This window comes from Hypanus sabinus, chromosome 16, assembly GCF_030144855.1.
Source record: "Hypanus sabinus isolate sHypSab1 chromosome 16, sHypSab1.hap1, whole genome shotgun sequence".
In the NCBI taxonomy this organism is placed as follows: domain Eukaryota; kingdom Metazoa; phylum Chordata; class Chondrichthyes; order Myliobatiformes; family Dasyatidae; genus Hypanus; species Hypanus sabinus.
In genome coordinates this window covers 9,239,748-9,265,417 of record NC_082721.1, presented here as the reverse complement: position 1 = coordinate 9,265,417, position 25,670 = coordinate 9,239,748, and the positions used below count along the sequence as shown (strand labels likewise).

Sequence of the window (25,670 nt, the reverse complement as noted above, 5' to 3'; positions counted from 1 at the left end):
TGGTCCATGAGAGCCTGTTGCCATGCTCTATTTCTGAATAAAGTCATACCTTCCGCTTTGTCTCGTGTTAGTAGAACTGGCTATTATGATAATAAATGACATTAAAGTGAGGATAAAACAGGATTTCCCTGATTCAGCCATCAAAATGTGGATGTTGGAGATAACTACATCACAGAGGGCAGGTTCTGTGATCATAAACACAAGAGATTCTGCAGAGAGTAATGCATACAAACTGCTAGAAGATCTCGGCAGGCCAGGTAGCATCTATGAAGTTGGGGTTTCGGGCCGAGACCCTTCATCAGGGCTGAGCCGCTCCATTTTCAGTCCACACTGCCTGGGATAAATGGGAAAAACTTCCACGGGTATATAGTTGCTAGTGCAATCCCTTTATAACGCCAGTAATCACCAATCAGGGCTCAGTTCCTGCTGCTGACTGTGAGGAATTTGTACCTTCTCCCCATGAGCACAGGAGTTTCCTCCAGGTGCTCCCATTTGCTCTCACGTTCCAACAATGTGCAGATTAGGGTCAGAAATTGTGAGCATGTTATGCTGGTGCCAGAAGAACGGTGAAAATTGTGGGCTGCCTCCAGGCACACCCTCAAATTGCGTTAGTCAGTGACGGAAACAACACAGGTTACTGTATGTTTCGATGTAAAGGTAAATAAAGCTAATCTCTGTCGTTAAATCAGTATTCACTGCCTTCATCGGAAGTGCTTTTGGATTGTCCAGCAGTTTGAGTCAACATTTCTTTACCCTTCTGCCTAACCTCAGTTGAATTATGTTAAGCAAAGATATGATCATTCCTCTGTTTGCTCTCTAACCTGATAAATGCCTGAGAAAATGGACGTAAAGGAAATTACATCAAAATGGGCCAGAATCCATGATAGCCAAGTGTGTGGCAGTTCTAGGTGATGGAGCTCTTCCTCATTTCTTTCCTCTGTGACATTCCTGCTGCATCTTCCGATTTCTGCTGGCGTCTGAAATAAATTAATGCACGTTCAGTGCCCACTTTATTAGGCACACCTGTACACCGGCTCATTAATGCAAATATCTAATCAGCCAATCATGTGGCAGCAACTCAATGCATAAAAGCACACAGACGTGGTCAAGAGGTTCAGTTGTTGCTCAGACCAAACATCAGAATGGGGAAGAAATGTGATCTAAGTGACTTTGAGAGGGGATCTCATTGAAATGTTGAGAAAACTAGATAGAGCGGATGTGAAGTGGATGGTGGGGGAATCTAGGACCAGAGGACACAGCCTCAAAATAGAGGGATGCCCATTTAGGACAGGGATGACGAGGAATTTCATTAGCCAGAGGACGGTGAATCTGGGGAATTCGCTGCCACAGGCGGCTGTGGAGATCAGGTCATTGCATGCATTTATAGTAAGAGGCAGATATGTTCTTGATTAGTCAGGGAGGGAAAGAATTTGAGGGGAGGGGGAAGGCAGGACAATGGGGTTGAAAGGGAACCTGTCCCGTTGTACTTACATCCATCATCATGAAGTATTTCGAGAGGCTCATCATGAGGCATATCAAGACCCTGCTGCCCCCCTCACTGGACCCCCTGCAGTTTGTGTACTGTCCCAACTGCTCAACAGATGATGCCATTGCCACCACCCTCCACCTGGCCCTAACCCACCCGGACAAAAAAGACACGTACGTTCAGATGCTGTTCATGGACTTCAGTTCAGCATTCAACACAATCATCCCTCAGAAACTGATTGGAAAGCTGAGCCTACTGGGCCTGAACACCTCCCTCTGCAACTGGATCCTAGACTTCCTGACTGGGAGACCTCAGTCAGTCTGGATTGGGAGCAGCATCTCCAACACCATCACACTGAGCACAGGGGCCCCCCAGGACTGTGTGCTCAGTCCACTGCTGTTCACTCTGCTGACCCATGACTGCTGCAACACACAGCTCAAACCACATCATCAAATTCTCCAATGACACGACCGTGGTGGGTCTCATCAGCAAGAACGACGAGTCAGCTTACAGAGAGGAGGTGCAGTGGCTAACGGACTGGTGCAGAGCCAACAACCTGTCTCTGAATGTGAACAAAACAAAAGAGATGGTTGTTGACTTCAGGAGGGCACAGAGCGACCACTCGCCGCTGAACATCGACAGCTCCTCGGTAGCGATCGTAAAGAGCACCAAATTTCTTGGTGTTCACATGACGGAGAATCTCACCTGGTCCCTCAACACCAACTCCATAGCAAAGAAAGCCCAGCAGCGTCTCTACTTTCTGCAAAGGCTGAGGAAAGTCCATCTCCCACCCCCCATCCTCATCACATTCTACAGGGGTTGAGAGCATCCTGAGCAGCTGCGTCACTGCCTGGTTCGGAAATTGCACCATCTTGGATCGCAAGACCCTGCAACGGATAGTGAGGTCAGCTGAGAAGATCATCGGGGTCTCTCTTCCCACCATCTCTCTTCCCACCATCACAGACATTTACGCTACACGCTGCATCCGCAAAGGAAACAGCATTATGAAGGACCCCATGCACCCCTCATACAATCTCTTCTCCCTCCTGCCATCTGGGAAAAGGCTCCGAAGCATTCAGGCTCTCACAACCAGACTATGTAACAGTTTCTTCCCCTAAGCTATCAGACTCCTCAGTACCCGAAACCTGGACTGACACCTTGCCCAACTGTCCTGTTTATTATTTATTGTAATGCCTGCACTGTTTTTGTGCACTTTATGCAGTCCTGTGTAGGTCTGTAGTCTAGTGTAGCTTCCTCTGTGTTGTTTTTTATGTAATTCAGTCTAGTTTTTGTACTGTGTCATGTAACACCATTGTCCTGAAGAACATTGTCTTATTTTTACTATGTACTGTACTAGCAGTTATGTTCGAAATGCCAATAAAAGTGACTTGACTTGACTTGAAATGGGTCCGCCAGGATAAAATGGCGAAGGAGACTCGATAGACCAAATGGCCTAATTCTGATCCTATGTCTTATGGTGTTATGGACCGTGGAGTGATCGCTGGTGCCAGATGGGGTGATATGAGTATCTCAGAAAATGCTGATCTCTTGGGATTTGTACACACAACAGTCTCTAGAGTTTACAGAGAATAGTGTGAAAAATGAAAAAAACCATTCAGTGAGAGGCAATTCTGTGGGTAAAAATTCCCCATTAATGAGGGAGTTCAGAGGAGAATGGTCAGACTGGTTCAAGTTGACAAGAAGGCAACAGTAACTCTGATAACCATGCATTACAACAGTGGCGTGCAGAAGAGCACCTGAATTCACAGCATGGCGAATCTTAACATGGATGGGCTATAGCAGCAGAGGATCCTGAGCACACACCCAGTGGCCACGTCATTAGATACAGGAGGTACCTCATGGCAACGGTGTACTTAAAGTCAACACAGAAACAGGCCTTTCAGCCCATCTAGTCCCAACAACCTGCACCTGGACCATAACCCTCTATATCCCTACTATCCATGTACCTATCCAAATGTCTCTTAAATTTTGAAATCGAGCTCACATGGACCACTTATGCTGGTAGTACATTCCAGCACACCAGTACATTGGTAGATGTTTCCCCTTGTATACTCCTTAAATTTTTCACCTTTCACCCTTAACCCATGACCTCTGGTTATAGTCCTACCCAACCTCAGAGGGAAAACCCTGCTTGCGATCACACAATTTATACCTCTTATAATTTTGTATACTTCTATCAAATCACCTCTCAATCTTCAACGATCTAAAGAATACAGTCCTAACCTATTCGATCTTTCCTTATAGCTCAGGTCCTCCAGACCCAGTAACATCCTTGTAAATTTTCTCTGTACTCTTTCAAACTTGCTTTCATCTTTCCTGTAGGTGGGTGACCAAAACTGCACACAATACTCCAAATTAGGCCTCACCAACATCTTATTCAACTTCAACATAACATCCCATCTTCTGTACTTAATACATTGATTTATGAAGGCCAATATGCCAAAAGCTTTCTTTACGACCCTATCTATCTGAGACACCACTTTCAATGAATTATGGACCTGTTTTCGCAATCCCTTTGTTCTATCACACTCTTCAGGGCCACACCGTTCACTGAGTAGGACCCATTCTGCTTGATCCTACCAAAGTGCAAAGCCTCACACTCGTCTGCATTAAATTCCATCTGCCATTTTTCAGCCCACTTTTCCAGCTGATGCAGATCCCTTCTGCAAGCCACGATAGCCTTCCTCGCTGTCCACTACACCTCCCCCAATCCTGGAGTCACCTGCAAGTTTGCTGATCCAGTTAGCCACATTATCATCCAGATCATTGATGTAGACAACAAACAACAAAGGACCCAGCACTGATCCCTACAGCACACCTCTAGTCACAGGCCTCCAGTCAGAGAGGCAACCCTCTATTATTCTCTGACTTCCACTACAAAACTAATATCTAATCCAATTTACTACTCACCCTGAATGCTGAATGACTGAACCTTCTCAACCAGCCTCCCATGTGAGACCTTGTCAAATGTAGACAACATCTATTACCTTACTATCATTCACTTTCCTGGTAACTTCCTTGAAAAACTCTGTAAGATTGGGTAGACATGACCTACCATGCACAAAGCTGTGCTGACTATCCTTAACCAGTCCATGTCTAATCCAAATACTTATATATCCAGTCCTTTGGAATACCTTCCAATAACTTTCCCACAACTGATGTCAGACTCACTGGCCTATAAATTCCTGTTTCAGTTTGGAGTCTTTAGAACTCCAACCCTCTGGTACCTCTCCTGTCACTAAGGATGTTTTAAATATCTGGGATAGGGCCCCAGAAATTTCTGCACTTGCCTTGTGAAGAGTTAGAGGGACCACCTTGTCAGGCCTTGGGGATTTATCCACCCTGATTTGCCTCAGGGTAGCTAACACCTCCTCTTCTGTAATCTGAACAGGGACCATGAAGTTGATGCTACTTTGCCTCACTTCTATGGACTTAATATCCATCTTCTGAATAAATAAGAATTCATTTAAGATCTCCCCCATCTATTTTGGCTCCACACACAGATTACCATTCTGGTCTTCCAAAGGACCAAACTTTCTCCCTTGCAATCCTTTTGCTCTTAACATACCTGTAGGATCCCTTGGGATTCTCCCTCAGCTTGTCTGCTAGACAACTTTATGCCTTCTTTTAGCCTCCCTGATTTCTTTCTTATGAGCTCCTTTTGCATTTCCGGTGCTCTATAAGCACCTCATTTGTTCTTACTTGCCTATACTGCTTTCTTCTCTTAACCAAGGCCTCAATATCTCTTGAAAACCAAGGTTTCCTACACTTAGTATCTTTACATGTTCTTCTGACTGGCACATACAAGCATTGTACTCTCAAAATTTTGTTTTTGATGGCCTCCCACTTTCCAAGTACTGCTTTGCCAGAACAAACAGCCTTTATCACTAATAAACTTGTAGAATAGGTGAACAGTTGGCTGATGAATTTCAACAATAGTAACTAAGGGGGAAGACCTGGGAAGTCACATGTTACTTGATGAGTGGGTGTCTGGATGGTGTACAAAACATATACGCCAAGGTTAGGAAGGCCACAATGAAAAGAAATGTGGGGTTTGTTTCAAGGAGGATAGAATTGAAATGTGGGGAATTTGTGCTTCCAAATCTTGACTAGACCACACAAATATTGAAAAGCCTAGACAGCGTGGACATGGAGAGGATGTTTCCTATAGTGGGAGAGTCTAGGACCAGAGGGCACGGCCTCAAAATAAAAGGGCATCCATTTAAAACAGAGATGAGGAGGAATTTTTTTAGCCAGTGGCTGGTAAGTCGGAGGAATTCATTCATTGGAATTTAGTGGCGGTTTATAGGTTGTTGATTAGTAAGGGTGTCAAAGGTTATGGAGAGAAGGCAGGAAAATGGGGTTGAGAGGGAGAGTAATTCAACCATGATTAAATGGGGGAGCAGACTTGATGAGCCAAATGGCCTAATTCTGCTCCTGCTATATGGTCTTCTCTATATTCTGCATTCTTATTGGTTTTCCCTTGTACTGCCTTGCTGTATGTAGGTTTTGCAATGACCTTTATGGATTGCATGCTAAATAAGTTTTCTCACCATACCTCGGTGCATGTGACCATAATAAACCAATCACCTACATCAACTTTCTCTGCACAGACACTGCCCGACCTGCTGGGTATTCCCAATGTTTCTGTTTTATGCTAGATTTCTGCCTATATCACCGAAGGCCTGTGAGCACCGTGACTTCCTCTAAAGCGACCGTACATTCAAGATTCAAAAACTTTATTATCATTCTAACCGTACATCAGCTCTGCAGGGCAGAATGAGACAGCATTTCCCAGGAGCAGTGCAATCATAACATAACAAATGTAACACTAAATAATAAACATAATAATAGATAGTAAAACACAACAGCCACATGTCAGTTAAAAACAAGTTAAAAGTGTCCAAAGCAGAGTCAGGTAGAGCAGCTATTTAGCAGTCTGACTGCCTGTGGGAGGAAGCTGTTTAGTAGCCTTGTGGTTTTAGTTTTGATAATAGCAACATTCTCACTTTTCCAGATGATAAACCCAGGTTAGACCAAATGTGATGACAATCACCAGCAGAATTCCTTTGCAGATGATGAGTGAAGCAAAATTTATCACATCAGGATTGAAAGCTGGAAGAGCAAGAACAGTAACAACTTAAACGTGGTTTACTAAAACATCAAAGTTCAAAGTAAATTTATAATCAAAGTACATATATGTCACCATATACAACCCTGAGATTCAGCTTCTTGCCAGCATACTCAATAAATCTATAGAATGATAACCATTATAGAATTGGTGAAAGATCACCCCAACTTGGGCGTTCAACCAAAGTGCAGAAGACAACAAACTGTGCAAATATAAAAAGAAAGAAATAATAATAATAAATAACTAAGCAATAAATATCGAGAACATGAGTTGAAGAGTCCTTGAAAGCGAGTCCATAGGTTGTGGGAACAGTTCAATGATGGGCAAGTAAAGTTGAATGAAGTAATCCCCTTTGGTTCAAGAGCCTGATGGTTGAGGGGCAATAATGTGATAAATATTGATAATTGCTTTATTTTGGATAGAAAATTCCCTCTGATAAAACACATGAAGCAGTTTTTCTGCCCCATATATATACTCTGTGGCCACTTTATTAGGTATGCCTACTCATTAATGCAAATACACTGAATGCTCTCTGGACTCTGCCAAAGTAGCAATAACATATGAGTCTTGCCATCTACAAACACCAGACTCTTCAATTTGAACTTCATGTGGACAATCTCATTAGCAACAAAGGCTTTCCCACAAGGATCGAAGACCTAATGTTCATTAATCAAATACACTTTATTAGGTACACCTGCTCATTAATGCAAATATCTAATCAGCCAATCCTGAGGCAGTAACTCAACACATGAAAGCATGCAGACACGGTCAAGAGGTTCAGTTGTCCTTCAGAATGAGGAAGAAATGTGATCTAAGTGACTTTGACCGTGGAATGATTGTTGGTGCCAGATGGGGTAGTTTGAGTATCTCAGAAACTGCTGATCTCCTGGGAGTGTCACACACGTCAGTCTCCATAGAGCAGGGGTTCCCAACCTGCTTTATGATGTGAATCCGTACCATTAACCAAGTGGTCTGTGAGCCCCAGGCTGGGAGCCCCTGCTGAAAAGGTTACAGAGAATGGTGCAGAATGCAAAAGCATCTAGCGAGCAGCAGTTCTGAGGGTGAAAATGCCTTGTTCATGCACGAGGTCAGGGGAGAATGGGCAGAGGGGTTCAAGCTGACAGGAGGGGTGACAGTGATGTGCCAGGTCAGCACCTCTGAACGCACCACATTGAAGAGGACGGGCTACAGCAGCAGAAGAAGGCAATGGCAAACCGCTTCTGCAGGACAATTTGCCAAGGGCCATCATAATCAGCCAAGTCTGTACAGCACGACACATAATGAACAAACGGACCAAGATACAGTGAAAAGCATTTGTTCTGCATGCAATCCAGACAGATCACACCATATGTAATTGCATTGAGGCATTAAAAAGAATACGGAATTCCGAATATAGCAAGCAGTTACAGAGAAACTGCAGTGCAGGGACCATGTCAAGGTAGATTCGGAGATCAAAAGTTCAGCTATTAATTTATGAGAATCCTGTTCAAGACTCTGATATCTCTGAAACTGTTGGTTCGTGATCTGAATCTTCTACTTGATGGGAAAGGTGAGGGGGGAATAGCCCTGGTGCGAGGGTTCCTTGATTATGTTGGCTACTTTGCCAATGCAGGAGGAAATGCAAAGGGAGGGTGTCAGTGGGGGGGGGGGTGTGAAATAGTGTGCAGGGAGTAATGTGTCAGGTGACAGCTTGTGAGAGTGATTGTGGTTGGCACCAGAAGATGCAGCGAGAGGTCCAGTCCAGATTAGCAACCCTCGTTCTGACCAAGCATGGTAGCATGGTGGCTAGCGTAATGTTACTACCACGCCAGCAATCACTGGTTGGAGTTCGATCCCCGCTGTTCTCCGTAAAGGGTTTGTACATTCTCCCTGTGTTCCCCGGGATTCCTCCGGGTGCTCCAGTTCCCTCCCACATTCCAAAGACGTACAGGTTAGGGTTAGTAAGTTGAGGGCATGTTCCGTTGGCGGTGGAAGCTTGATGAAACACGTGGGCTGCCCCCAGTGCAGGCTCGGACTGTGTTGGTCGCTGATGCAAGCAATGCATCTCACTGTGTGTTTCGATGTGCATGTGACAAATAAAGCCAATCTTTAATCAATAAAATCAATGAACTCACCAGTTACGTGTACTCGTATTGAATCCATTCCAAAGATCTGGGAGGACAAGTGTGACGTAATGCAGCAGTAGTACAGTCCAGCGTCGTCAGGTTGGAGGTTGGAGAGTGTGAGTGTGAACCGCTGTCTGCCGCTTGCTATGGTTTCATCGTTGCTTTTGTTTCTGCTCAATGGCTCATTACATTTCTCATTATCCTTCGTCCAATGTACCCCGAGTGTTGTATTCAAATGTGTGTCAGACTGCGCAATACACTGAAGCTTTAGGGAGCCTCCTCTGTGTCCGCTCACTTTGTTAACTGGAGTAAACACTTTTATTTCTTAGGAGTCAAAAAGAAACTATTTGTGATTATAACATTAAATAATGTGCAGTTTTTGTACCTTAGAACATAAGATCAAATACTGCAGACACCCAGTTATTGATTTTGTGTAAAGGAAGTCTCAAGCAACTTGTAACTATACAGCAACAAACACAGGCCCTTTGGCCCATCAGGAATCTACTAACCACAAAGTATTCATCAATAACAAACCCATTTACCAAAACTTATTCCATAGCCTTACGCAAATAAGGAAAGCAAAGGCAGGAAGGAAAAAGGCAAAGGGCTCAGAGGCAAAAAACCAGCAAGGAATAAACACAAAATATAGGGTAAACATGGAACAAAGTCTACTGATCCCAGGAATGAGGAATGATCCTCAGGCAGCTTGTGCAAACCGCAGGCATGAAAATTTAATCCTAGAACTCCCATCTCTGGGTTTTATTGTTTAATGAGCGAGGATACTTAAAGAAAATTAAATATTTAACTTGTCTTAAAGAGAATTTTGCATCTCCAAAATCAGAAAGAGTTATTTGTTTCGAGGGTAAATCTGAGAAGCTGAAATAAAGAGCAACACACACAAAATGCTGGAGGAACTCAGCAGGTTAGGCAGCATCTACAGAGATAATGAACAGTCGACGTCTCGGGCTGAGAAGCATGCCTAAGGCAGTTCTACACTGACTTCAATAGTAGCTGGCAACTCCTCTGATACTGTTGGTGCCAAACTCTATCGGTCTCTGCTGTCTCTTTCACATCAGCTGTGTGGAGTGGGGCGCCTGCTACATGAGCAACAGCTTACTCTCCATAACATAAGACCATTTGATCATAAGACATAGAAGTAGAATTAGGCCGCTTGGCCCATCGAGTCTGCTTCGCCATTTGATCATGGCTGATCCATTTCCCTCTCAGCCCCATTCTCCTACCTTCTCCTTGCAACCTTTCACTCCCTGACTAACTAAGAATCTATCAACCTCCGCCTTAAACAAACCCAATGACTTGGCCTCCACAGCTGCCTGTAGCAACGTATTCCACAGATTCGCCACTCTCTGGCTAAAGAAATTCCCCTTCGCCATTCCAAAAGGGCATCCCTCTATTATGAAGTTTGCCTTTGTATCCTAGACTCTTCCACTACAGGAAACTTCCTCTCCATATCCACTTCCACTCTAGGCCTTTCAACATTTGTCAGGTTTCAATGAGATCCCCCCAATCTTTCTAAATTCCAGTGAGTAAAGTGCCTAAGACTTTTGCACAGTACTGTATTTGTCAACATAGAGTGGAGAGTGAGTTTGTAAATCTGGTGGGAGCAAAGGATGTTGGGAATGACAAGGGTGGAGCGCTGCAGGAGGGATGAGGGACAGGCGGCAGAGAAGGAGTGCCAGGGGCAGGGGGTGGCACGGGTGCAGACTTACCCAGCCCTGAGACATCAGGCAAGGCCATTTGATTGCAAACAACTGGATTTCTGGTCATGACAGAATGTCCCTCTGGTGGCTACCTACCTGCTCTCTTCCCTCTCCCTTTTCCTTTACCCAACCACGAGTCCCCTCTCCCTGCCCTCTTCATACTCTCAGTTCGCAATAGAGACCCATATCAGAATCAGGTTTATCATCACTCACATATGTCATGAAATGTGTTTTTTTTGCGACAACAATACAGTGCAATATACACATATATGTGCCTAAGGCTTTTGCACAATACTGTGCGTCCTCCAAATTGAATTTGAATGCTCACAATTCATTCATTGCAATGCACACAAAACGTTGGGGGGACTCAGCAGGTCAGGCTACATTTATGGAGAGGAATGAAGCACAACGATTATACATACACAGTGTCTTATTGAAGTATTATCCTGTAAAGTTATTTAAAACTGTACTGTGGAATTTGCAGTAAGGCTACAGTCAAGATAAGCTGATAGAGACAGTGTGCAGACAGAATGCAGTTATTCAGGCTGAACATGGTCTTGAAAGCCTTAGTCCCTTTGTACAGCCTTTCTGTTCAAGCCTGAGGCCTGAGGCCTGAGGTTACCAGGCAACCAAGACAAGATAAAGATGCCATTAAAAGCTTTGTGATCCTTACCTATGTTCAGGTATTTTACTAATTCTAGAATATTATTTGCCTTTAACTCACAGAATTTATTAGATATTAACACCTGAAATACGTATTACGATTGGTAATTAAATATGCAAATGATGAACTTGCCATGGTGAACACAATCTACACAACTGGAAAGTTCATCAATGCCTCTACTTTCTGAGGAGGCTGAAGAGAGCTGGGCTAAACACATCAATACTTACATCCTCCTGCAGATGTACAGCTGTGAGCACCTTAACACGCTTCATCACCGCGTGGTACGGAAACTACACTGAGGTGGACAGGAAGGTTGCACAATGGGCAATTGAAACTACCCAACGTGTCACCAGCACCAGACTACCCACCATCAAGGACAAGTATTCAGAACAGTGCAGGGAAAGGGCCAGTAACATCATGAAGGATCCCACCCCTCATGGACTCTTTGTCCCACTCCCATCAGGGAGGAGGCTATGTAGCATCCACACCTGGACCACCAGACTCCAAAACAGTTACTTTCCCCAAGCAGTAGGCTGATCAACACCTCCACCCACTAATTCTCTCATGCACACCCCCAACCACCACTGTCGGTCACCTTATGTACAGAAACTCCTATGCCTAGTGTCACTTTGTGGACATACAATCAATCAATGTATATAAGCAATCTTATGTTTTTTATATATATAGTGTTTTTTATTATTATTGTGTTTTTATATTATTGTGTTGTTTTGTGCTGCATCAGGTTTGGAGTAACAACTATTTTGTTCTCCTTTTACACTTTAGTACTGGGAATGACATTAAACAATTTTGAACTGATTTGAAAGAAGAGTACACGGTTAATGGCAGAATTGTTGGCAGAGTGGAGGAACAGAGGGATCTTCGGAATCATGTCCATAGATCCCTCAAAGCTGATGTGCAAGTTAACAGAGTGGTTAAGAAGGCGCCCAATTGTGGGCCTTTGTTAGTCAGGGGATTGAGTTCAAGAACTCTATAAAACCCAGGTTAGACCACATTTAGAGTATTGTGTTCAGTTCTGGTTGCCTCATTATGGGAAGGATGTGGAAGTTTCAGAGACAGTGCAGAGGAGATTTATCAGAACGCTGCCTGGATGAGAGAGCATGTCTTATTCTGATAGGTTGAATGAGCCAGGGAATTTCTCTTTGGAGAGAAGGGGATGAGAGGCGACTTGATAGAGCTGTACAAGATGATAAGTGGCATAAATCAACTGGATAGCCGGAGACTTTTCCGCCAGGGCAAAAATAACTAATACGAGAGGAACAATTTTAAGGTGATTGGAGGAAGGTATAGGGGGGATTCAGAGGTAAAGAATTTTACTCAGAGAGTGGTGGTTGCAGGGAACATGGTGGTAGCTGAGGCAGATATGTTAGGGACATTTAAGACTCTCTTAGATAAGCGCATGGGTGATAGAAAAATAGAGGGCAATGCAGGGAGGGAAGGGTTGGATTGATCTTAGAGTAGGTTAAAAGGTTGGCACAACATCATGGGCCGAAGAGCCTGAACTGTGCTCTAGTGTTCTTTTGGGAGGTACGGCAGTGCAATGGCTAGCACAACACTTTACAGTACCAGCAATCCAGGTTCAATTCTCGCCACTGCCTGTAGGGAGTTTGTACGTTCTCCCCGTGACCACTTGGGTTTCCTCCAGGTGCTCTGGTTTCCTCCCACAGTGCAAAGTCGTACCAGTTGATAGGGTAATTGGTCATTGTAAACTGTCCCGTGATTGGGCTAGGGTTAAGTCAGGGTTTGCAGGGCGGCACAGCTTAAAGGGCCTGTTCTGTGTTGTATCTCAATAAATATATGCCCCACATGGGGATTCAGAATTTCACAAAGTTTCTATTGAATCAATAACTGTATAGAACATAGAGATCTACAGCACATTACAGGCTCCTCAGTCCACAATGTTGTGCCAGCCATGTAACTGTAAAGAGGGTTTCTTCTTTTTGTTAACTAGCAGGAATGCTAATTTACTGAGAACGAGAATGGTATTCCTTTGTAAACCAAATGGGGATTAATGTTCTTTCTTCTGACTCTGTAAGCTTTTGTTGACGGGCTTTTGGGGAGATCGGCGCGAGGGGGTCGAGAGAGAGGACGCAATGCTGTAAGCTGGGCGAGGATCGGACCCCAAAGGGGGGTCCAAGGCCGGGAGGTACTCCGAGGAGGGGGGATGAAGCTAGATGTGTTTGGTTGACCACTCGGAGGGTCCTGAGCTGCGAGTCGAGGAGTTCGGAGGGCCCTGAGCTGTTTGGAGAGTCGAGGAGTTCGGAGGGGATCGAATGGTGGCCAGAAGACTTCAGAAATTGAGCTCCAACGGTTGTGCACGAAGTGGTTCGGACTTTGATAAGTTTGGCGCCTTTTCTTTATTTTTTTCTCTTCATATATACTGTATCGTTATTAATCACTTAGTTATAGTAACCTTTATAAATTGTTCTCATTTAATCGCATATGGTGTACTGTCTGTTTTTGGGCGAGGCGGGGACATCACACAGCATCCACACCAGCTGATTACCCAGTTTGGCGGGGCCGAAGGCTGCTCCCCCTAGACGAGAACGAGCTGAGCGAGCCTGAGGCGACCCAGGGGGTTACATAACCTACTCTAGAAGCTGCCTAGAATTTCCCCAGCGCATAGCCCTCTATTTTTCTAAGCTCCAAGTACCTATCTAAGAGTCTCTTAAAATAGCCTGTTGTATCAGCCTCTATCACCATTGCTGGCAGTACATTCCACACATGCACCACACTCTGTGTGGAAAAACTTACCTCCTGACACCCCCCCTGAACTGTTACTTCGGAACAGTTGAGTGACTGGCTGCGCCATTCTCAGCATAACAAGTAAATGAACTGTGATTGAGGAATAAGTGCGAGCTGTTGGAGACTGGCTTATCAGTGACGACAGTAACTTCATACACTCAGTGTTCTTGTACTTACTGATGACTAGAGCCGTTATCAGGTGGCCCATCGCAGTGATCTGATCAAAGTTGGGGAACTGGGCCCGACACTGATATTTTCCCGAGTGTTTAATGAGAACTGGAGATATCTGAAGTAAGGAAGTCAATGTACCAGACCCAAAATACGAACTCATCTTGGTCCGATTTGCAAATTCGTCCAAATGAAGCAATGCCGTACAGCTGTTTAATTTCTGCTTGCACCAGTACAACCTGGGTTTCGAGGAATTCTTCCCACAGTAGGTGGCATTGCACTGGAAAGAGAGGACACCGCCTTCCGCTGCGTAAAGTGTGGATCTTGAGTAATTGAGCCTCGGCTGACATCTGCTGGGACTCTGACCTAAACAAAAGTAGTAAAGATTGCTAAGTTAATGGAATATACATTAGGTGGGTTACAATGGTAAAGCAGTAAAGTTGACCAAAACTCCAGTACCTCATCATTTCCTGTCAGTCACCTTATGTACAGACACTCCTGGATAAACAAGTGTGAGTGTGTGTGTATGTTTGTGTGTGTGATGCACCATCAATAACTCACACTGAGACGTAGGCGAGATATCGGCTTTTATTGACTGGAAGAAGGAACCAGGAGTGAGTGTCTATCATACAAGGTCCTGGAGACTGAGGCCGATCTTCAGGCCGCAGGTCTCCTTTATACAGGGGCCTGTGGGAGGAGCCACAGGAGCAGTCAGCAGGGGCGTGTCCCGACAGGCACATAGTTCACCACAGTGTGTGAGTGAGTGAGTGAGTGAGTGAGTGTGTGTGTGTGTGTGTGTGTGCGCGCGCGCGCGTGCCCTTACCTCCTGCTGAAGGAGTCGGCTGTATTCGAACCTCTCGCCCCGAACTCCAGCGCCCATACCACTACGTCACCAACCCGCCTATAATTATTATTCTGCTTTTAATCTTTTTGTGCTGAATTGGATCCAGGGTAGTACAGTTGTTAGTGTAACACTATTGCATCCCCAGCGACCCAGGTTCAATTCCCACCACTGCCTGTAAGGAGTTTGTACATTCCCCTTTCTCCATGTGGATTTTCCCTGGGCGTTCTGGAAGTACAGGTTAGCGGGTTGATTGGTCATAGGAGTGTAATTGTCCTGAAAGGGTTGCTGTGTTGCTTCTCTAAATACCAAGGGTAATAAACCCAATTCTAAAGATTGAAAACTTTAGTTTTCTATTATTGTTGTGGAACATTTTAAATACAATTTTTATTTTCTTTGAATAAATACCAGAAAAATCAGCAAATGTCAGGAGACGGTGGTCAGTACATAGAACAGTCTGCCAGAACGAATGGGTTGAGGTAGGTACAGTAAAAAGACCTCCTGACAGGAACACGGATAGGAAGGGTTGCAGGGGTCCATGAACCCCTTGGTTAATGGTTAGGGTCCATGGCATAAAAAAGGTTGGGAGACTGACACATCGGGACAGCGGGCGGTATGTGCTGCTGTTGGAAGAAGACCTCTGCTCTCTCTCTGTCTCCCTTTAGACAGTAAGTGTAACTTTGGAACAGTGAGTTGTTGGTCTCTGCTCTCGTTGCAAGAGAATGAACTCTCTCTCCCTTCATGGAGAGAGACAGCCTGTCTGAGATACCAAAACGCTGGGTTATGGACTCTAGATCATGGTCTATGGGGGCTTTGCTATTGCTTGTATGGTGGAGGGGGGGGGGGGGTCAGTGCTTCTGCTGATGGGGAAGGTCGAGGCTTCTGCTGCTGCTTGTGCAAAGGGTGAGGGGAGTTCAGAGCTTTGATGCTTTTATCATTCATTCTACGAAGTTTCTTGTTTTGTGGATGTCTGCAAAGAGTAAGAATTTCAGGTTGTGTACTATCTACATTCTCTGATGTTAAATTGAACCATTGAACCCCTGGTTTAGAGTAATCGGGCAGATGGGACTATCTTGGGTGGTCATCTTGGTTGGCATGAACCAGATGGGCCGAAGGGCCTGTATCTGTGCTGTGTGACTCTGTCTCTAAAGGAGTCCTTTGGAGAACTGACTCCACAAATCTGGAAAATCAATGAGTGGACATTGCGTACTCGTTTCTTCAAATGACGTCTGATACTGTGCTTATCACTAAAATCAATAAACCTGCTAATAAAGACAAAGGGGCAAGGAATTTAAAAAATTCATTGAAAGAGGGAAAGGGTATTCATTAATAAATGTTCTGAAAATGGGCAAAGTTTAAAAACATTTGCTTGCTTTTCACATTTCAATTTCCATGCATGATTTGGATGAGGTTGCAAAGGCAAATACACTCAGTGACTGTTTTATTTGGTACTTCATGTACCTAATAAAGCGGCTACTGAGTGTACATTTGTGGTCTTCTGCTACTGTGGCCCATCCACTTCAATGTGTTGTGCATTCAGAGATGCTTTTCTGCACACCGCTGTTGTAATTTGTAGTTATTTGAGTTTCTGGCACCTTCCTGTCAGCTTTAACCAGTCTGGCCATTCTCCTCTGCCCTCTCTCAGTAACAAGGCATTTTTACCCACAGAACTGCTGCTCACTGGAATTTTTTTTTTGTTTTTCACACCGTTCTCAGTAAACTCCAGAGACTGTTGTGTGTGAAAATCCCAGTAGATCAGCAGCTTGGAAAACCCCGTCTGACACCAACAATCATTCCATGGTCAAAGACACTTAGATCACTTTTTTTCCCCTTTCTGATGTTTGGTCTGAACAACAACCTGATTTCCTGACCACGTCTGCATGCTGTGATGCATTGAGTTGCTGTCACGCAATTGGCTGATTAGATATTGGCATTAATGAGCAGGTGTACCTAATAAAGTGGCAGCTGAATGTATACTCAGCAGTCAACTCCTTGAAATGGGAACCCCCACTTTTATCATTACCAGTGATTTTAACCAGGTCAGCCTCAAGAGACACACAAAATGCTAAAGGAGCTCTGCAGGTCGGGCAGCATCTATGGAAATGAATAAACAGTCAACATTTCGGGCTGAGACCCTTCATCATGACTGGAAAGGAAGGGGGAAGATACCAAAGTGAAAAGGTGGAGGGAATGGGAAAGAGGTTGAGCTAGAAGGTGGTAGGTGAAGCCAAGTGGGTGGGGAAGGTGAAGGATTGGGAATCTGATAACAGAGGAGAGAAAGGGAAGGAGGGGAGCCATCAGAGGGAGGTGATAGGCAGGTGAAAAGAGCTAGGAGGACAGAGTGGGGAATAGAAGAAGAGGGGAGGGGAAGGAAGTAATTTTTTTACTGGAAGAAGAGATCGATATTCATACCATCAGGTTGGAGGATACCCAGTCAGAATATAAGGTGTTGTTCCTCCACCCTGAGGGTGGCGTCATCGTGTCACAAGAGGAGGTCATGGACCGACATGTTGGAACGGGAATGGAAATGGGAATTAAAATGTTTGGCCATTTCTGGCCTTGGAGGTTCTGTTTTTGGTGGATGGAGCTCAGGTTCTTAACAAAGCAGTCCCCCAATTTAAGACGGGTCTCATCAATATAGAGCAGGCCGCATCGGGACCACTGGATACAATAGATGACTCCAACAGACTTGCAGGTGAAGTGTAGCCTCACCTGGAAGGACTGTTTGAATCGGAATCAGAATTAAGTTTATTATCACTGGTGTGTGTCATGAAATCTGTTAACTTAGCAGCAGCTGTACAATACAATACATGATAATGCAGAAAGAAAAAAAAATTAAAAGAAATAAATCAATTACAATAATGTATATTGAATAGATTAAAAATAGTGCAAAGAAAGAAATAATATATATTTTAAAAAAGAAGTCAGCTGGTGCACATGGGTTCAATGTCCATTTAGGAATCGGATGGCAGAGGGGAAGAAGCTGTTCCTGAATCACTGAGTGTGTGCCTTCAGGCTTCTGTACCTCCTACCTGATGGTAACAGTGAGAAAAGGGCATGTCCTGGGTTGGGGGTCTTTAATAATGAATGTCGCCTTTCTGAGGTACTGCTCCCTGAAGATGTTTTGGTTACTACGGAGGCTAGTACCCAAGATGGAGCTGACTAATTTTAAAACTTTCTGTAGCTTCTTTCGATCTGGCGCAGTAGCTGCCACCACGCCCCCACCCCCACTCCAGACAGTGATGCAGCCAGTCAGAATGCTCTTCGCAGTACATCTTTCGGGTGTTTTGGGTGACAAATCAAATCTCCTCAAAATTCTAATGAAATATAGCCATTGTCTTGCCTTCTCTATAGCTGCATCGATATGTTGGGACCAGGTTAGATCCTCAGAGATCTTGACACCCAGTAACCAAGGACGGATTAAGCTGGTGCGGGGCCTGTAGCATATGTTATAAAGGGGCCCTAAATTTTTAAAAATGCACATAAGTATTAAAACACGAATAGTAAAGTAATTCAATTTTTTTCATTTGCTGTACAGCCAGATACGGCAAATGTCTGACACTTCAGTAATAGTATTACTTACATGTAGGTATCAATTTCAAATGTCAAAAGTAACACGACTACAATTTAAAAGTCACATTTTCTAGACTTAGAATGAGCAAATTGGTTGATGATACTGGAAATGTCTATTTCACGCAGAAGTTCATGTCTAATGCTCATTAGAGTGAGATTGTTCAATCTGTTTTGACCCACGGTGCTCCTTAGTTAATTTTTAATCCTTTTCAGTTTTGAAACTGAGCGTTCTCCACTGCAGTTGGTAACCATGAGTGACAAATAGATGGGCAAGGCATTTTCTACATTTGGAAAACATGACTCCAAAGAATTGTCACTTATCAAACTGTACAACTGTAACCCTACAAGGCCAATATGAGAAGCAAGGTGAGTTTTCAACAGTTCAGTAAACTGCACAAATTCTTCATCAAGACTTTCTTCCAGATCTTCCACATATGATTTATTAAGATTTGACGACCTCTTTACGATCTCTTCAGGTGTATACGACTGTAACTGATGAAGGAATCCAAAAACACCACTCACCTTTAGATAAGCTTTCTGCCTTTTTGACAGGGCAGAAAGCAAGCTGTCAATAATGGGAAGAAATGTTCGGCTTTTAAACTTCTGAGAAGACATTTGAGATTCAACAAGTGGATCAAGAGTGCTAGAACCACTGAAATCATCATATGTGCGATTTTGCTTGTGTTTTCTTAGAGTTTGCTGTTGAGAATCTTCACACTTAGTCAGATCCTTGGCTTTTTGCTCGATGTCTGAAAAAGTAGACCGCATAGCTTGAAAATATCCATGCAAGGATTCATTGAGTGCACAAGCTGTGTTCACGTCTTGGCCAGAAGATTGCAAAGAAGCACTGGTCATTTGAAAACGCTATAATACTTGATTCCACAATATGATCATTATTCCTGTTTCCAGTTTCATCATGGTTCATCAAGTAGTCCACAAGCCTGTTGTCGACACTCTGCCTTCTGATCATTGTTATTTGAAATGTCATCCAAGGCTTGTTTTATTGCAGAAAAGCTGTGTAAAAGTGCTTTTGTTGCATCTGCACAAGCTGATCACCTGGTATCTGACATTCTTTTCACAATGGGCAAATGAGCACCACCATCAGATAGTGCAGCAGAAAGGAGATCCCACCGATAAGTAGAAGCAGAAAAAACTGTGTACAGGTTTTCTACAAATTGAAAGAAAATTCTTGACAACATTCTGCAGCACATTTTCCAACCAAATTTAGTGAATGTGCAAAACATGGAATGTAATCTGCAAACTCATTCAGCTCTTTAATTCGTGCTTGTAAGCCACTGTACTTGCCACTCATGTTGCTGGCATTGTCATAACTTTGACCACGGCAGTCTTTTATATCAATGTCATTTTCCTTTAAAAAGTCAAGTAAACTTTGAGCAAGCTGTTCAGCACTATGACCTTCCATATGCAAAAACTTCACGAATCTTTCAACTGGTCCACACAGCAAAAGATAGCGCACAGTCAAAGTCAGCGGGTCCACATTAGATATATCTGGGGTAGAAACCAATGAACCAGGACAGTACTTGTATTTCCTCACTTCACTGATAATGTATGCTGGATCCAATCAGACTGATGTGATCCTCACATGTTGTTTCAGATAGGTATGATTTATGCCCCCTTCCTTGGTTTGCAAGAGCATTTATATGCTCTGCCAGAAAAGGGTCAAACTTGGCCAGTAATTCTAACAACCCCAAGTAATTTCCATTATGAGGAGAGCCAACAGTTTCATCACTACCACGAAATGAAAGCCCGCGTTCTGCTAAAAACTTTACAACTTCAATTATTCGCTCTAGAAGTGTGCGCCAATACTTTTGTTCAGTCTCCATTTCTTTCACAAGGTGGGAATCGACACATTTAGCTTTGTTTTTGCACATCGACAGTGAAATTAAAGCTTGTCTGTGTGAGGAACTTTCTTCATGGCAATGTAATAGACTGCTTGCATTTTTCCAGTCATTAAACCCCTCTTCACTAAACTTCGATGAACATCCTGAAGTCATAACCTCGCTTGGGAAACAGAATAGGCTTCCTTTGCATTCTGAAGAGCATAAACAACTTCTTGCATGTTGTTTGTTTGTAGGTTTATGAAGATATGTAAAACAAGACTTCTGACAGTGCCGAGGTTTATTTTCACTGTCGCACAATCGCATGGATGAAGAGAACCTTCCCACACCCCGCACTTCCTGTTTCTACCTTCAACACCCTGGACTTCCTGTTTCTACCCCCACTAAGGAGCACCAGGCCAATGTCTCCCACACCATCACCAACCTTATCAGCTCTGGGGATCTCCCATTCACTGCCACCAACCTCATAGTTCCCACACCCGCACTTCCCGTTTCTACCTACGACACTCTCAGCGTGTTGATGTTCAACACTTCCCTTGGCTATCTAATATTCACGATCACTATCATCTAGATTGGTTGGCCATTCACCAATATCAGTAGAGTACTTGTTCTTTTCACTCATTCTTTCACACTCAATGGATGCTGGCTGTTGCTGTATCGTGCCTTCTGCCACACTAGTACTAGTTGTTCCTATATTTCCAGCTTCAGACGTTATAGCACCACCACCATCTCCATGAACATCAAAATATTCTGTCAACTTACGTGTTTTTGATATCACAAGTTGGTCTCTTCTTTCCTTTTCTTCCTTCGCTTTACGTTTTGCACTTCCAGAAGCATAATGACGTCCAATATCTCTGGCTCTATTGCTCATTGCTATCTACATGAAAACAACAGCGTTGCCAGATCATCGTCGTTGTGGTGTGTATGAAATCATGGAGCGTTGCGTTACCGGTAGGTACAAGGCAGTTTCTTTACTTGACAAAACAAGGTTACAGCAGGTACAGACCCCTGGCAGAACATGTCTAACTGCCTTGTGATTGTGGCTCGATATTTATTTGCTAAACACAAAGGACAGTTCATAATTATAGACAATAGTTTGAAGTTTTCACATCTTTTGATTAAATTAATTCTGCAGTGCCAGTATGCCTAAGCTAGCATTCATGGCCTTTAGGAATGCAAGTTAAAATTTATAATACATTATTTGGTATGTTATGTGCTAACATAGAGGGCAGTTCATATTCAAAAAGCATAGATATGGTGTCTTCGCAACTACCTGTAAACTTAGCATTCTTGTCTCAGAGTTCAAGAATTCATATTCTTGTTCCTTCTTAGAACACCTGGAGAATAAAGACGCATATGTAAGGCTCCCTTTCATTGACTCATTGACTACAGGTCTGCCTTTAATACCATCATTCCAAATAAACTGATTCCTGAGCTCCGGAACCTGGGTCTTAGCACTCAGATCTGCAGCTGGATCTTCAACTTCCTCACAGACAGGACCCCGTGTGGTGAACTACATATACCTGTCTGGACACGCCCCCCCGCTGACTGCTCCTGTGGCTCCTCCCACAGACCCCTGTATAAAGGCGATTGGAGGCACTGCTCCTCCCTCAGTCTCCAGGATGTTGTGTGATGGTCTCTTGCTGCTGATTGTGCTCTCTCTTCCAGCTAATAAAAGCCTATCTCTCGCCTCCCGTCTCTGAGAGTTATTGATGGTGCATCACCCAGGCTGTAAAAATAGGGGACAAGCTCTCCTCTACAATCACTCTGAGCAAGGGTGCCCCACAAGGCTGTGTACTCAGCCCCCTGCTGTACTCACTGTACACCCATGATTGTGTAGCCAAGTTTCCATCAAACTCAATACATAAGTCTGCTGATGACACCACAATTGTAGGCTGTATCTTGGGTAATGATGAGTCTGAGTACAGAGAGGAAATTAAGAACCTGGTGGCATGCTGACCCGGATCTGGGCCGTACCTTCCAAATACCCAGACATGACTTGCACTACCTTACTTCCCCTTTTCTATTTTCTAATTACGATTTAGAATTTAAATTTTTATTATATTTACTTCGACTTGTACTTCAGGGAGCGCGAAGCGCAAAATCAAATATCGCTGTGATGATTGTACGCTCTAGTATCAATTGTTTGCTGACAATAAAGTAAATTAAGTAGGCAAGTAATCAGAGGTGCCAGAGATCCATTGTTAGAAATGAAACGGGGTTCACAGCTTTTAGGAAATGCATTGTTATGAACTCAATCCACAGTACTTTATCAAAGAACAGAAGACTGATTGCTGTAGTCATTTATTTAAGTGTAGATGAATCATCTACAAAAAACTCACTGTAACAGTTGTGAGAATACGGTGAGAATGCTGATTTCACCAGACTGCAGTTTGCAAGTATTTAGTGTGGGTGAAAACGCAGGGCCCATGGCATATGCTACTTTTCCTACTGGGTTAATCCAGTCCTGCCAGGAACTTGAAATTGCTCACTCTCTCCACTTCTGATCCCTCGATGAGGATTGGTTTGTGTTCCCTCGTCTTACCCTTCCTGAAGTCCACTATCAGCTTTCATTTTACTGACATTGAGTGCAAGGTTGCTGCTGCAACACCATTCCACTAGCAGGTATATCTCACTCCTGTATGCCCTCTGATCTCCAACTGAGATTCTACCAATAACGGTTGTATCATCAGCAAATTTATGGATGGCATTTGACCTGCACCTCGGCACACAATCATGGTATAGAGGGGGTAGAGCAGTGGGCTAAGCTCACATCCCTGAGGTTCACCAGTGTTGATCGTCAGCAAGGAGGAGATATTATCACCAATCCACACAGATTGTGGTCTTCCACTTAGGAAGTCAAGAATCCTTTTGCAGGGGAAGGTACAGAAACCCTGCAAGATTGGGGCCCTGAACGGAGGTGAGGGAGGAGATGAATGGCCAGCTGTAGAATGTTGATCATTTGTAGGGTTAGGTGCCTGGAGGGAGATGAGTGGGGAGGGAATCACAGAGGGAGGAAGCAGAGAATGGGGAGAAGAAAAGATGGGTTTGGTGGTAGGATCCCTTTGGAGATGGCAGACTTGGTGGAGAATGGTATGTTGGATGCGGAGACTCTTGGGTAGTAGGTTAGGACAAGAAGAACTCTACCCTTGTTAAAGCAGTGGGAAGACAGGGTGAGGGTAGATGTCCAGTAAAGGGAGCAGATGCAGGTGAGGGCAACATCAATGCTGGAGGAAGGGAAACCCTGTTCTTTGAAGAAGGAGGACTTCTCTGATGTTTTGGAAAGGAGAGCCTCATGCAAGGAACAGAGTCAAAGGAAATGAGATAAAGGAATAGCATTTTTATAGGAGGTGGGAAGAGGTATAGCCATGATAGCTGTGAGAATCTGTAGGCTTATAAAAGATGTTGGAAGACACTTCATCTCCAGAGATGAAGATAAAGAGATTGGGAAAGGGGAGGGAGGCATCACAAGTGAATTTAAGGGCAGGGTGGAAATTGGAGGGAAAGTTGATGACATTGACGAGCTCAACATGGGTGTATGAAGCAACACCAATGTAGTTGTCAATGCAGCAAAGGAAGAGCTGGGGAGCATTACCAGGGAAGGCTTGGAGAGGACTGTTCTTCAAGAGTGTTTCCTGTCTCACTAATCACCCTTGAACATTGCCACACAACCAAAGATGTCCACCGAGCCATCCTCTGTCCACACTCAGGCATATCAGCCAACCATGCTGTGCACTTTCTCTTTGCATAACAAAAGAAGCTGAAACAAGAGTATCCAGTTCCGAAAGCTGATCTGTGCCGGTCCAGTTTAGAACGATTATTCTGTGTTGGTTGCCAGACCAGAAGAACAATGTCTAAATCATAGACACACTAAAAAGGTTCTTTAAACTGATACAAGAGTCTCTGTAAGTGAAGAATGAGGCAATTGCAGCTATTGTCAATCAAAGAGGGGAGACAGATTTTCCAGTGATAAAAATCATATAGGTTTTTGATAAATAAAATGTTACTTGGAAATTTTAATTATACGTGGAAATGGCTATACAAGTTTTATAGCTCTTACAGAGAACAAATGTAAATGCAATTGGTAAGTGGTCTTGACTTGACCTGTATTATTTTATGATTCTATGAGTGTTCAGATGACGTCTGATCCTATTTTTCAATAAGTTTCTTTGCTATAAAACACTCAGATAACTGTACTTATGAAGAAAAACACAAATTAACCAGGTGTAATATTTGTTCTTCATCAATAAATAAATGTAGACAACACAATAATTTTCATTTATCATTCATGTAACATTAAAGCTCAAAGTTAAAGGTAAATTTATTACCAAATACAACCCTGTGGTTCATTTTCTCAATAAACCTACAGAATAATAACCATAACAGAATCAATGAACGATGGCCTAACTTGGGCAGAAGACAACAAACTCTACAAATACAAAAAGAAGAAATAATAATAATAATAAATAAGCAATTAAAAATCAAGAACACGAGATGAAAAGTCATTGAAAGTGAGTCCATTGGTTGTGTACAAGTAACATTACTTACGTGTTACATGAATGATCATCCAGGCCATCTTCTCTTCTCATTGCTTTCAAGAAGAAGATACAGAAGCCTTGGGATCCACATCACCAGGTTCAGGAACAGTTATTACCCTCAACCATCAGGCTCCTGAACCAGCATGGATAACTTCACTCACCCCAACACTGAACTGATTCCACCATCTATGGACACACTTTCAATGTCTTTACAACTCTTGTTCTCAGATTAATTGATTGATTGATTTGTGTTTTTATTTATTATCTATTTATCAATCTATTAATTAATTACTTAATTGTTTTCTTGTATTTGTCCAGTTTGTCTTTGTTTTGCACACTGGTTGTGCTTCTGTTGTCATGTGTAGTTTTTCGTTAATTCTATTTTGTTTTTATGTTCTACTGTGAATGCCTAGAAGAAATGAATCTCAAGGTCGTAGATGATGAGATATTGTATACGTACTTTGATAGGAAATTTACTTCAAACCGAGCTTTTGTACATAATTGTTTGTATGCCAGTTCTTACCCATAATTAGAAAGATTATCCTAACATCAAACAGAACAGGACAAGTTACAACTGGACATTAATCCAAAGAACACAGGCATATTATGTTAAATGACCTTCAATGCTATAATTTTTATGATTTTATGCATTTTAATCAACTTATGAATACATACATGGTCTCCAGAGTTAAAGAAGATATTGACCGATATAAAAATGCTCTTACCTCGTACCATGTGTGTCCACCAAATAATTAATAAAACTATCATAAGAGATATTCTTCCACTTTGTAGACGCAAAAGGG

At 43.3% G+C, this 25,670-nt stretch overlaps 1 protein-coding gene across 1 annotated transcript; it reads right to left on the bottom strand.

Moving 5' to 3' along the window:
- Positions 1-285: 285 nt before the first annotated feature.
- Positions 286-25,670, bottom strand: LOC132405776 (uncharacterized). The gene is made up of 5 exons (XM_059990787.1): positions 25,593-25,670; positions 13,898-14,422; positions 8,753-9,067; positions 6,517-6,622; positions 286-977 (listed from the first exon to the last, which is right to left on the bottom strand). Exons 1-5 carry the CDS (start codon positions 25,633-25,635, stop codon positions 905-907), a joined length of 1,062 nt encoding a protein of 353 aa, XP_059846770.1. The 5' UTR covers positions 25,636-25,670; the 3' UTR covers positions 286-904.